This window comes from Polyodon spathula, chromosome 11 (genome assembly GCF_017654505.1).
Source record: "Polyodon spathula isolate WHYD16114869_AA chromosome 11, ASM1765450v1, whole genome shotgun sequence".
Lineage (NCBI taxonomy): Eukaryota > Metazoa > Chordata > Actinopteri > Acipenseriformes > Polyodontidae > Polyodon > Polyodon spathula.
This window is the reverse complement of record NC_054544.1, coordinates 12,567,521-12,581,628: the sequence shown is the minus strand read 5'-3', so window position 1 is coordinate 12,581,628 and position 14,108 is coordinate 12,567,521. Positions and strand designations below refer to the sequence as shown.

The 14,108-nt window shown below is 37.9% G+C and overlaps 1 protein-coding gene across 1 annotated transcript; it reads right to left on the bottom strand.

Moving 5' to 3' along the window:
- Nucleotides 1–5,722: 5,722 nt before the first annotated feature.
- On the bottom strand, nucleotides 5,723–12,787 carry LOC121323607 (lupus La protein homolog). Its single transcript, XM_041264757.1, has 13 exons — nucleotides 12,694–12,787; nucleotides 11,935–12,013; nucleotides 11,721–11,824; nucleotides 11,331–11,505; nucleotides 11,045–11,152; nucleotides 10,860–10,960; nucleotides 9,606–9,677; nucleotides 9,394–9,436; nucleotides 8,195–8,335; nucleotides 7,685–7,871; nucleotides 7,055–7,171; nucleotides 6,863–6,934; nucleotides 5,723–6,494 (listed from the first exon to the last, which is right to left on the bottom strand). The coding sequence occupies exons 2-13, from the start codon at nucleotides 11,995–11,997 to the stop codon at nucleotides 6,388–6,390; spliced, it is 1,290 nt and encodes a 429-aa protein (XP_041120691.1). The 5' UTR covers nucleotides 11,998–12,013; nucleotides 12,694–12,787; the 3' UTR covers nucleotides 5,723–6,387.
- Nucleotides 12,788–14,108: the final 1,321 nt, after the last annotated feature.

Here is a 14,108-nt window from a genome sequence, read left to right as displayed (position 1 = left end):
GAGGTAATGTCATGCCTGGAGACTGTGGTGTGTTTAGCAAGGAAACAGTCATTCGGTAAGCATGTTGTTATCATTCAGTTCCTGTGATACGTGTCACGTTTTCCTCTATATAAGCAAACATTTTCATCTAAATTAAATGGCCAGACACTAGCCTACTGGTCATTTTAGTCAAGTGAGGATGCATTCTGCTTCTTGTCATGTCAATATGAAATTGAAAATTGCAACTCATTTGCATTGTTAAACCGGCGTCTCCCAGATTAACTCAACGATTCTGTAAGAAAAATACGCTGGTTTAGCGATTGCAACGCCTACGGAAATAGAAGACCTAAAATTAATTAAAAGATAATGACATTTTCACAAAACAGAACAAATTAATAAAATTGAAGGACACTCACCTAATGTGACAGCGTGACTTTAATGTGTGCCTTTCTTTCACAGGGTAAGCGGGTATAAAATGAAACATACATAATTTTATATACAAGCACTCCTGTAGTTCAGAGTTGCCCATTCTTCAGCAGAAATAATGTCGTCTTTACTGGGCATAACTTTTCAGTAAATAGCACAGTTAAGCCTAACCCGACCCCTCAGCTTTACTTGTAATTTGCATACAATGTTACTAATGTACAGTGGTAAATACACGTGGTTGCTGTACCAAAAAGTAAACACAAAAAAGAAAACAGTGAATTCTAAACGAATGGTACTTTGTTCAGAAAAGAAAGCAAGACGGACTGCTTAAATATGCGCAGCTGTCCCAAAGATAATGGAAAGAAGCGAAAAAGTTTTACTCAAAAATCATTTTGTTGCCGCTTATAAATAACGCATCCATTACCAGTTTTCCTCACAACACCTTTGCTTAAAATATATGTACTTGGCCTTAACACCGTTTTTATCTGTCAAAAGCATAACGTGGAAACATGTGCTTTTTAAACATATAGACCGGTTAGCGAAATTGATTTAATCGCAAGGAAAATGTTAAAACACAAAATAAAAACCTTACTTAGTTACATGTGCACACCTGGTGACCAAAAACAAAGTCAGGAACTGGTTTCTGCAATTCTTCGTTTGACTCGGGAATGTTTTCGTATTACACCCTGTATTGGTTTGTTGAGGGAGCGCGTCATATTTCTGTATTTCTATATGGGGCTTAGTATTGATAAAATACATTGGTATTTATTATCGATAAGATAGAACCTTTTTATTTTAAATAGTGTATTCGAAATCGATGCACTCAAAGACATAATTGTGTATGGCAAAGGATTGAAGACAGCAAAAGCCATCATTATACGTGAAAATATACAACCCGGTTTCGTGAAGTTTTCAAATCGACGTAAGATATAACATCTTTATAAATCGTAAACAAGAAAAATAAACTATAACTTACTGTTGTGATATATTATCTGTAACTGTCGCAATGCATATTTTACACACGACTGAATTCACAACAGGGTTTCGAGTATTTTGTACAGCCCGGTGGGGGGGTGGGGCTAGGCATTTTCTTGGAACCCCAGTTTGACTTACAGATTCTGCTACGCTAATTTATTGCTGGCGATTTAAAAGTAAAAAATTGAATCTACTGAAAAATAAATACTGAGAAGTTCATTAACCATGGAGGACCCTTCTCTCTAATCTTTTGAAGCTGAATCAGATTATTATCTTCTGCTTGGGATGAGTTTTCCATATACAGTGTATTTGAAGAATCGCTTATCCAGTTGCCATGAAACTTGGTAGTAACATCATGTAGTCTAAGTCATTGTGACTATCATATTTTGGGGCTATAGACATCCCTCTGTCTGTGTGTCTCGCTTATTGTACACGTTTGCATACCGCTGGAGAACCACTTATCAACATTGTGATTAAACATTTCATTGCTAATTCTTATTCTGTAAATACGATTGTATGTCATAGTCATCAGTTATTTTTTATATAGTACTGATAGCACTGATTTTGAATGTACAGCCATTGCAGGTGAATGTGTGTGCGTGCCTGACATAATTGTTATTAGTCTCTCTCTTTTAGGCTCGCAGCTGCTAATAGTGTTTAAATGACAGTATTTCTAACTGAGCAATAACTAAATCCTGCTTCAACAATGAAAAAGATGAAATTGAAAGAGCTGGAAAGTTGCTTACAACAGGTAGATGTTTTTGAGGAACCAAAATTGCTTTTAGAACAGTGTCCAACAAGACCACATATTGCAGGTAAGAACCTAATAACATGTATTTCATAAATCATTGATTAAAAAAGCATGGTAAAAAAAAAATAAAAAAAAATAATAATCGTGTCTTTGGGGGGAAAAAAAAGCATCAATAAATGAAGAAGCGATTGTGCAGTCAAGGGTCATTCCAGCGTAAGTGCGCAACGAGCTGGAGTCAAGGGCATGTCGTTTTATTATTTCTTGTTGCAAAGCGCTTGATACAAGCTTTAGTGAAATTATTTGTCTAGGTCATTCCCCACATAGACAAATTAGGTCAAAGGTAATTAAAATTGGTCATTTGGTCATCAGGGGTGGGGCAAAAGTCGCCATCCTTCTTGGGTACCAGGAAGTATCTCGAGTAGAACCCCTCTCTGTGGGAGATGGGGTCTGCGAGACGAATGGCTCGTTTGCACAGCAAGGCAGCCATTTTCTGCTGATGTACTAAGACCTGGAGAGGGTCTGTCACAGATGTATTTGTGACCCCTCAGAAAGGAGGAGGCCCTATGCAGAATTGTAGCGCGTAACCGGGGAACACCCAGGTGTTTGAGGTGCAAGCGCACCAATATTGCAGCTGATGTTTTGTTAAAGGATGGGTCTGAGGCCACAAGCCTTCAGGGACCTTGCTGGGGCTGCTGAGGTTGGGGTGGAGCACGCTGGCGTAACTCGGAAGCCACAGGGTCAAGCAGGGCTTCCCATAGTATATATTATATATAGGTGGTCAGGATACCCGCCGTGTTTGCTAGGCAGGTCACCTGTACCTCCGCTGCATAAGCCTGCTTCAGGTGCGTCTCGATGACCCTGCACGGTGGGTTTGGGCATGCAGGGTCCTTGCGTCAGCCTACCACAGGCAGAGAGTTAACCAAGGCTGCAATGGTGGAATCCACAGGGGGAAAACCTGCCAGGCCCAGCTTCTCCGCACCTTCCAAGGAAGCTTGCTTCAGCACACTCTGCGCTGAGGCCGGATGATTCCAGGAGGAACGCACCTCCTTCATTAAATCCGGGAACAATGGGAAGGGCTGAGTCCGGAACACGGACCGGCATGGCTCAGCCCAAATGGAGCTCGAAAGCGGGGGACACTAGCCTCTGAGGCAACCTCAAAGCTAGGCTCTGCCTCAGCAGAGAGTGTGGGGGAAAGAGTCCTCGCCCCAGGAGGCCACTATCGAAAGCTCAACCTGAGCTCTCCTGGGGAAGACAGGAGCTGGTACTGTGGCTGGCACTGGCGGAACTGGAGTTGCGGCCGGAGCAGCAGGAGCCTGCTGCTGCTCCAATAACTCCAAGACCTGGGCCATCTGTGCCATAAGGTCCATCATGTCCCTCTCCTGTCTCGAGTGCTTAACCTGCTTCACTTGCGGAGATGGGCAGCGACTACGAGGAGGTGGCAACTGAGCCTGTGTGCAGGGAATATCCTGTGAGGGGCTCTGGGACAATTGGAGGCGGTCATTGGGACCTGGGCCCCATGATCGGTGACGTTTCAGCCACAGGGGATGGACACTCCACCACCTTGGCCCTGGCAAGCCTATTTCGAAACAACTGGGGCTGAAAAGCCACACAGATGTCGCAGAAAGTCTCATCCCGAGGGTCGAAGTGGCATGCTGGACACCCAAGCACCGTGCACATAATGAATGCCCATCCTTGCAGTGTCGCCATGGTATTTAAACTGTAGGTGCTGCACACCGTCCTGCACAGAGGCACCGAAGCGTGCACCAAGCACTGCGGGTGCTATGCGCACTATGCTCAGAGTACCAAATGTACCGCGCATCGAGGTTGCTAAGCACACCGAGGTACTAGACATGTGCATTCCGAGCACCGTGCACAGCTGGTACCGTGTGCACCAAGTGCACCGAGGCACCTAAGTACCAAGGGCTGAGCATGCACCGAGGTACTGAAGCCAGTATGCTGTACGGCGTGTCTGATAGCCACATGCACCACATAGATAACACGGACATAAACAAAGGAGATAGCTGATTCTGCATCCAGCACTCAAAGAATATCATGGACATTTGCAGAGGATATTTTTTTATGTTATAGTAATAAAATAATGACTTGGACCGCATTATCGAAGAGTTTGGTGATAAAATGAAAGGATTTATCAGTATGCACATCTATAAAGAGGTATTTGAAAACATCGAACAAGGGGCGGGGCTTGGATGGAGATGCAGTACTCAGTGTGCTTTTGCCTTTTAAACCTGTTTTACTCTGAAAATATATATTTTAAACAGCGAGTGTGAAAATAAATCGGACCTGACGTGCCTGACAAGCTCTGAATAAATGGACTGCAAAGGGTTTTACAAATACAGAAGTTGTATATTCCAAACAAGATGGTAATGTGTTCTTTTTTTCCTCTTAGGCTGTGTGTTGGAGTTCACATTGATAAAGATGCATTAGAAATATTTAGCAGCAGCACTGAACAATTTGACCTTCCAAACGTAGATGTGATTCATTGCAATGTATGTTTATTACAGTCGAATAGATTCTCAAAAAGGTTTGATACAGTAATAATGAACCCTCCTTTTGGAACCAAACACAAAGTATGGAAACTTCATAAAAACTTTAGTTAGTTTTTTTTAAATGATAGCAAAGTAGTGTAGGTGCGTCTTAGTCAACATGGCCTAAAAGTGATTTGTATAAATCAATGAATTCAGATCATTAAATAAAGGGACAGTTGTAATAATCTGTTGCTGAAAAAAAAAAGAAATGTCTTTCTGAAAAACTGGTATAATTGCCAACTAATTGAACAGGAAATTCAACATTTAAGGTACTGGGTGATGTGTGTTCATTTTCCTATGTAACTTAATTCTGAACAGTAAAACACATTTTTACCGACTTGTTTTATTTTCTCCATATTCTCAATTACAAATCTGGTATAGTTCTTAAAACTGATCACATCATTTTGTTTAAATTAGTAAAATTGTATTTTTAAAGAGCTGTTCCAAAAATGTTTCTGAAAAGGGACATAATGGTGGATGTTTATTAGGAGATGTAATTGTTTAATTTTGTAATTGATAGGTTTGGACATGCAGTTTCTCAAGACAGCATTAAACATGGCAACAGGTGTTGTGTACTCCCTACACAAAACTTCAACACGAGAAGTCTGTTGTACACTCACTTACATGAGAAGGTTTTAATGTTGAAGATACTTACAATGCTATCCTTAACCGGTATACATGTTTTCAGCATATACAGAAAAAAAAAAAAGCAGATGATGCAAGTAATAGCAGGTGAGAAAGCTACAGTCTGTGTGGTTGATTTTTAAATGTAAAATAACTTCAATTTACCAGGAGTACACTAACTTCAATACTGAAAGAAACTACAGCTCAGATACGACTTACCAACGTCATACCAGTTCCATAAAAAGTAGTCTGTAAGGCTGCATTATAGCGTTTGCCATATACACACACTAATCTAGTCCCGTGGTATTTACACACCAAAAGATATTTTGCTTGAAAGATAAGCAATTGGTAACAGTTTTATTTAGGATCTACCTGTACAGTATAACCAATGGTTTTAAAAAAAAAAAAAAAAAAAAAAAAAAAAAAAAAAAAAAAAAAAAGCTGCATGCAGAAATATTTCGTAAGGAGAGCTATTTATGCAACACATTACATCTGTTTGACCAAGATTCAAAACATGTTATATGGTCACACAAGGCTTTATTTAAAAAAAAAAAAAAAACCCCCAACCACACACACTACAGTACACTCCAAACACATGCATATTGAAATAGGTACTAGTGGCACAAAAAAAAAAAAAAAAAAAAAAAAAAAAAAAGCGCTTTAGTAAGAACATATCTTTTACAGTCCTGCAGTTTAATGCAAGGCTCATTAAATAACTCATAGCATTAAATGTGTTCACACAAAACAGCACTTCCTAAGTTTTACAAAAGACTTGGGCACTTTGTGCTGCACCTAACTTCACAGGCTATAGATTTCACAAATGCTACAGGTTAGCCAGGCACCCATTTCTGGTTAAAGAAAATACCAAGTGCCATGGAAACCTGGAGTGCACATTTAGCAACTGTTATTTCTGCTCCAGTACATTGCAAAGACTATTTCTTTGTTTCTTTCTAAAGTGTTTTAACCACAGTCGTCTTTATTGTTGCAGGTTGACATTGAGGTGGACTTCATACAATTTATGAAATAAAGCCCAGATGGAATGGATTAAAACAAATAAAATAAAATCCTTATTTCTTTACACTGGAATTACTGCTTCCCAGAGCCATTTTCTGTTTTCATTTGTTTTGAAGCTGGTTCACCAACCCCTTCGGCCTTCACATCATCCAGAGCTCGCTTCTTTGGACTTGCAGGTTCTAGGAGGAAAAAAAAAAAAGAGACGACTTCACAGCTCAAAAGGTGTGCAATATATAAAAAAATAACTGCAAAAGTGAAGTTCAAAACAAAACCGAAAGACTCAAGTTCAATTTTGCCTGCATAAGCCACATCACTCAATTTTCCTTTTCTTCTAAAAAAAAATAAATAAATAAATAAATAAATACTCCAATATAGTTTCAAAAAGGTGACTAGTTATGAAATGCATTAGCCTGGCCTGAAACATAAAAGTATAAAAAAGTAAACTGGGGGGGGGGGGGGGGGGGGGGGGGGGGGGGGGGGGGGGGGGGGGGGGGGGGGGGGGGGGGTCGGAAAGTGATGTACAATTGATCCAGCAATAGAAAGTCACCTGTTTTTGGTTGTTCCAAGACTGGTGCCTCAGCTTCCTCATCCTTTACTTTCTTCTCTACATTTGCCGTTTCTGGGGATGAGAAGCAGAAGAAAGTTTTAATCAATTAGGTCCAATGTTCAACAAGAATGTGCCTTTTCAATGATTATTAAAACAATTAAAACAGGATGCAAGTAAAAAAAGTTGGTGTACCTGGATCACATTCATCTTCACTTTCAAATTTTGTCTTCTTGCCTTGGTACTGCAATTTTCCCTGATCTCTTCCACCCCTCTCTCGTCGGCCACCCCTTCCTCCAAACTTCCGGCCTCCTATTTATATTTTAGGAAAAAAAAAAAAAAAAAAAAAAAAAAAAACCATCTCATAATTTCAACATCAAATGCTATTACCCAGAGTTGCACTGAAACATGACCCAAGAAGAGCAACTAATCTACTGGACATAAGTGTAAACTGATCTTGTGCATTTAGAGCAACCCATGTCTGTGATGAACGCATTTCTAACGTTTCTACAGTCTGTCCGACAACAAAAAAAAAAAAGTCACGTGAAAGCTTCTGATCTTACTCTATCGACACCGATAATATTTACTTTCTTTGAGTAAGAGTGTTGGGGACAAATTAAATTTATCATTAAAAGGCATTAAATATTATACATCCAATCTGAACTAGTAAACAGTTCAGGACAGAAGCAAAAACTTTTTTTCTGCAAGACAAAGGCGTTTAACCCTTTGCAGTCCATTTATTCAGAGCTTGTCAGGCGCATCAGGTCCAATTTATTTTCACACGCACTGTTTAATACCACCACCTCTATAAATCAATCTCATTACCTCTGCCTTTTTTTCTGTTCAATGATTGTTGCTGGTCTTCAATTATTTTCTTTAAAGTCTCTTTCTCATCATCACCTTCCAGCAGCTCCCAGGTCACATCCTTCTTGTTTATTTGCAAGTTGGCTCCATGAGCTGCTTTGGCCTTATCAAGTGCTTCTTTGGCATTGGATTTAAAAAGAATGGTACCCTGCATTTGGGGGAGGAGTAGAGTTAGTAAAGCATTACATTTTACTTCCACTGCACTAAATAAGTAAAACCAAATAACAAAGCCACATTTAATTACAACTCACACAGGTTCTATATAATCTCAGATGAAAATCAATAATACAGTGCTTAATTATACAAGCACACAGCTAGATATACAAAAGGTTAATACTGCTACCTTCACTATACCCATCACCAAGGATATGTGGGGAAGTAATCCTTGCACACACAAAACAGTACGGTAATTCGAAGGTTAAGCCGAGCTCTGGTTATTTAAATTGTTTTGCAACAAAATTTTGGTTTCACCTCTTTAGCACCCCTGGTGAAGTCAATCCATTTGATCATTCCATGACCAGAAAATAATTCCTGAAGGTCTTCTCTGGAAGTCTGATCCTCAAGTTCACCAGAAAACTTCAGCAGGCAGCCAGTCTGTTCATCCAATGATTTCTGTAATGGGGGTGGGCATACAGTATGTTCAATAATTTCAAAATGAAAAACTTCTGAAATGCAGGCAACCTGTTTGAGCTAGCCACTCATGTATGTACAGTACTAGTAAAAAAAAAAAGTGGACCATTAAATAAGCTAATGAATTCACAAATAATGTGATCTTGGATAGCTATTTATGTGAAACTTTTGGACAGTACAACCAATGGGTAGTCAAATTTACATAATGTTATGTAGGAAACAAGTTTACTTCATATTAGTATTACTTCAATTTGGCACCGCCCTCTAAAGACGCCCTCGTCATGTCAGCTTTATAATAGAGGCCGCCCTCGAATAAACGCCGCCATCAAAGAAACATTAAGGTTTTTTCTGCCCCTACTTTAAAAAAAAAAAAAAAAACCCCAGCCAAGACATGCAACGCTGACTACGTACATGTAACGTCCCTGAAGAGACAGGCGCTTCAATCTAGCACGTAATTTACAAACTAAATGTACACATAGTAAGAACATTTTATGGTACAGTTCCAAAAGAAAATGCAAGATAAACTATGTACAGAACAGCAGTCCTTGAAGTTCATATAGGTGGTTTTGTTTTTAGTTCAACTGTAATTCCCATACAAATAAAAACAATGTGCTTATTATCTATGATATGGATGTAGTTTGTCTTGCAGAGAAATTACAAACAAGTTGGTGATTAAAAAGTTATGAGTAGGATACTGTAGTTTTTACAGAACAAACTGATATTCTGAGGTCACTTTGGTGCAGAAAAACACCTACGCCACACTCTTGGATTCAGTTGAGCCTCGTGCCTCACTACACACCCGAGGCGTTGGTTCTGTCAGTACAACCAACGTCTGTGTGTTCTTGCTTACGCAGTCTACCCCATATCCCAGTCAACAGGGACACGCATTCCCCAACAGGGCACAATTGCCATTCCCTTAATGTTAATTTATTTTGTTAAGCTGCCTTTGCATAAACTTCCTGGGAGGAACCCAGCATTCTCCCAACATTCAACAAGCTGACTACGACCCAATTAAAATGTCCAGTTCCATGCATTCTTACCATCTCTTCATCTTCTGCCTGCTTTTGCTTCTCCTCTTTTTCACTAAAATGGAGGAATATATTGTTATATACTGCGTTTTTTTTTTTTTTTTTAAATAGCATTTTGTTAGCGCCATGTACTTTAAAAAGGATCGTTGACAAAACAGGCTTACTTTAACAGTAGAAGTGGTAGTGATAGCCAGTCTAATGATAGACTTTTTTTTAACACTTACTGCTTTGCTTTAGCTTTGACTTCAGCTCTGTGATGTTTTCTGTCTTCATTTTTCTTGGTAAAGTAATCTTCTCTGAAAATGAAATTTTAAAGTTAGAAGCCAGGGCATTTCTCAGTACTTTATTTAAAAAAAAAAAAAAAGCCCACCATCATGAAATTTAAATTCAATTAGGCGAGGTCAAGCAGCAAATACTAAAACATGAAAATAAATACTATTGCTTTTAAAACCCGTTACGCTTGTACAATTAGTGGGTCTGCCCGCAGGCAAGACATTCAAAAGAATCTCAACCATAATAGGCACCTATGAGGCTTGCTGGAAAGTGTAGTTTTAGAGCTTTCCAATGACGTACAACATGTCTGTATCAGAAGTTCCAAAGCGAAACTACAGCAATGCGAATCTCAGGCTTGAGTCACAAGACAGGAGTCCGACCCCCAAGTTTCATTTCTTGACTATTACTCTGTCGCTTCAAGAGATGAAGCGTTCCATTTTTAACAGCATTTAAAAGCACATGCTTTGCGCTTCCATTGACATAAAGGCTGCCCGTATGTGTAGTTCTTGCAGGAAACACCCATCCCTACATTCGGTGTCTATCTGGGTTCAGTGCTGTAACAGCATTCCTTTTCCAAACACAGCAGGGAAACAATACTTGTCAATACAGGACTTGCACAGCGCTCTACTGGCTCACAGTGGACACAAATGGTATTGCCAGCTGGCAAATACAATTTCTGAGACTGTTTTACCAACATGTAATCTATTTTTCAGAAATTCATGTCAAGGTTTTCTGTGCCACAACTCTTAAAGTTTTGCACTTATGTTCAGAAGCAATAAGTTTAATTTTGCAGTGTAATTTTGTCCTTCAGGTCTTTTGTTCTCAGTGAGCAACAAAATAAATAAGACTTATGCATTTTTGTTTGGGGAGTTTAATATATAGCAATAACTTTGTCAGTGTATAAACTTTTCTAGCAAGAAAGAGAATTGATGTAATCCTTGTAGAACAGGAGTTAGAAGTGATAATACAAATAGGCAAAATTAGGCTCAAGTTTAAGGGATTAATGGTACCCATTCAGGATAATCCAGCATTGGTATCAATGTTCATTCAGCAGGTAGATCTAGATAAGACAGCTGCAACTACTGTATTAGACAACTAACATTAGTGTTCATATTAAATTATTGACTCTGCCTTGTTGCATTTATTACATATCCATCCATTACAAGCAATTTGTTTAGCCAAAATGAAAGTACATATATACATACTTTAGGAGTACAATCATTTCTGCGTCTTTATATTTCAGGTCCTTTTGCGCCACAAACTTCTTGGCGGAAGCATCAGTGTCAAACACAACAAAAACAGAGCCCTAAAATAAAAAATAGTATTAATGGATGACCATTTAACAGGATTTTAACTAAATTTAACTACATTTAAAAAAAAGCACCCTTACCTTGAACTGCCTTTGCAAAGTCCTTCTCATTTGAATATTCTCAACATTGCCTTGATCACTAAACCAATCCTTCAACTCATCAAGGGTTATGTCTGTGGGAAAACCTTTCTGAAATGTAAAAAGCAGGTTGTCACATCTCATTGGCACCAGTCTTATTTAGCTTTGTTGACAGGTGTTGGTGGATATTTCAAGAAATATCTGGTTAGGAATAACATTGATATTTCTTCTATAAAATGTGTTTATTTTTTTTACTTTCCCTGGTTGCATTTGTAATAAATATACTTACAACATAGACCGATCTGTGCTTGATTTCATCCTTGTACTGGTCATTAATTTCAGGCAAGGGCTTGCTTGGAGACCTTCTGATCTTGGTTTTATCTTCACTGATTTCTATGAGACCAGTTTTGGATTTGCTCAGGGCTTCCAGGATTACTTTGAAATCTGTTGTTAAACAACTTAATCTGAAATTTGTAAAACAAAAAAGTTTATATTTATAAAGTCATGTTTCACCTGAAGAGACTTCTTATGGTCTTGAAAGCTTGTAGTGAATAGTTTAGTTTGTCCACCAAAAAAGGTATCACATCTCCTTCTCTGTCTAGTATTCACACAGAAATGTAATGCAAGCATCACAAGGCGTTAATTCACTGGTGGTGTACCTGTATATATAAGTTCATACCTCTTAAATTTGATCATGGTTTCTAGTGGCACCCATCCATCGTCAAGTTGGATCTGTTCTTTAAGGAATTTGTCTCGAGGTAGATTGTGGTCACCAAAGTAATACTGACAGAAAACAAAAAGGGAAAAATGCCTCAAACATTGCTGCTGTACATAGAAATGCTTTCCTGAAAACGTTAAACAGAATGTTTAAGCTAAGCAAAAGGTGTGCTCACCTCAATTTGATCACCGATTTTCTTTTCGAGAAGAGACATTTGCTGGGCACCGTTTTCTGCCATTTTCTGAATCAAAGAACTGAATTCAGTTTGCCCAAAAGAAAAAATAGTTTAATTCTTTGCAAACCACATAATACATCAGATGGCGTGGTCTTAACCACATTCGCAACACTGAAAATTCAGATGCAAAGCTTAAAAGTATTTAAATACCTCACCAAAAATTTACATTTGAGCGCACTTTTACTAAGCCTCAAACATAACCATAAAATACAGATTTTTCATTAGCTAATTCCGCTATATTAACAGTTAATTGATAAATGGTCAAATATAAAAGTTTAAAGAGTCCAGCTACCTATTTATAAAAAAGGAAAGTGCACAGGACATTCCGACTTCCCCGGAACTAAACATGAGGCCTCCACGTTTTTGTGTCGTACGTACATTAGCCGGTCATGCTGAAACTACCACCCTGATTTACCACCAATTTTCAATAAATAAATTATATATTACAATTTACATAAACGCAATACTGTATTTACGACAAACGTCTTCTCAACAGCGAAGAATGTGAATATATAAGTATAGCTTTTTCTTTTTTATCTGGGAGGGGGGGCGACGACTCACAGGCCATGTGTATAACAAAACAAAGTGCATTATAATAAAAATTTTAAAAAATCGCATTTTAATTTGTACGAATGCAGCACACGTTTTTCACCAGAAGTATTTTATAAACACAAACACTTAACAGATCTGCCACTTTACCTGTTTAATTTGTGCTAATTATCCCCTTCTCTCACTTCTGTTAGCTTACATACATGTACGCCTCTAGTTGCTGAGCACGTTTATAAAGGATACACATAACCCAGCAGCCACTGTGGTACGGAGAACTGTATCCTGGACAATGTAGTTCCACCTCCCCTACTGTCATTACACGGTACTAGAGCTGTACATGCACGCTTTGCGCTTGTGCTGTTTAGCAACTGGGTATATTATCAGATGTTAGAAATAACCAGCAGACTGTATTCTCTGGATTCCATTTTATTGAGGACGGACCGGCATTATTATTTTTATATACAATTGCGTTTGATTTTGGCAGGAGAGGGCAGTGAGCTCTTTTGTTGACAGATGATGTTTTTAATTGTGTACTATGAAATGTGGAAGGCATTGCTGTGGTACGCATATATTGAGTGGGGTGGGGAGGAATTCAGTCAAAACGTAGCTACTGTTCTTTGCCTCTATTCAATCAAACGTTATAACTGCACATTCTAAGTGTTTTAAGGTGTTTTAAGGGGTATATATCATTTTATAACACACTATGTGATTTGTAAAACAAACAAACAAACAAATATAAAAAAAAGTAGTGGTTTTTTTTTCTCACATGTGGATAATAATCTGTTTCAGCTCATTTTAATGCCATCCAGGAATTTCAGCCTATTTACCTACAAAGTTTTTTTACCGAATATTTAACCTGAATATTTTTCTTAACATACCACTAAAAAAAACTAAATTGTATCCACGCTTCTAACCTACCAGGATTATATACATATCTATCTATCTATCGATCTATCTATCTATCTATCTCTCTCTATCTATCTATATATATAGATATATAGGGATAATATATAAGAGATATTATATATAATATATATATATATAGATATAATATCCCCATATATATATATATTTATTTTCTTCTTCAATGCTACCTACATAACAAATAATAAGGTTAATAATATACAAGTATTTTTGTTTTACCTGTAACTAATTGTGAAGGTAAAATATGAATACAAAAAATCATAACGTGAAAAACAGTTTATTGAAAGACAAGTAGGTAAATTGAGCTCTGCACACGCAACAACTATTATGCAACATTAAAAAGATGACAGAGAACATCACCTCAAATGCATAGTAAAAATCATGTAAATACAGTTTTATTAAATGCAATCATTTATTCCGTTGTTCAAACTGAATTGTATTGGTAACAATCTGTACCGTAAATAAATGTCCATGCAGCCCAGTAAATTCATGGGATTATTTTCTTACAGAAGAAAAGGCATTTTAGATTTACAAATTAATTTGCACTGTATTAATATACAGTCCTACATTCCCACAAAAATTACATTTAAAAACTTGCTCACCTTATATAAATATTATACAAAAGTTTCACTGTTAGTTGT

Excerpts from the sequence above, each read along its gene's own strand:
- LOC121323607 (XM_041264757.1), bottom strand. The coding sequence starts at position 11,997 with ATGGCAGAAAACGGTGCCCAGCAAATGTCTCTTCTCGAAAAGAAAATC. Across the intron at positions 11,825-11,934 it reads AAATCGGTGATCAAATTGAG|TATTACTTTGGTGACCACAA; the intron begins GTGAGCACACCT and ends GTTTTCTGTCAG. Across the intron at positions 7,872-8,194 it reads TCACCAGGGGTGCTAAAGAG|GGTACCATTCTTTTTAAATC; the intron begins GTGAAACCAAAA and ends CCCCAAATGCAG.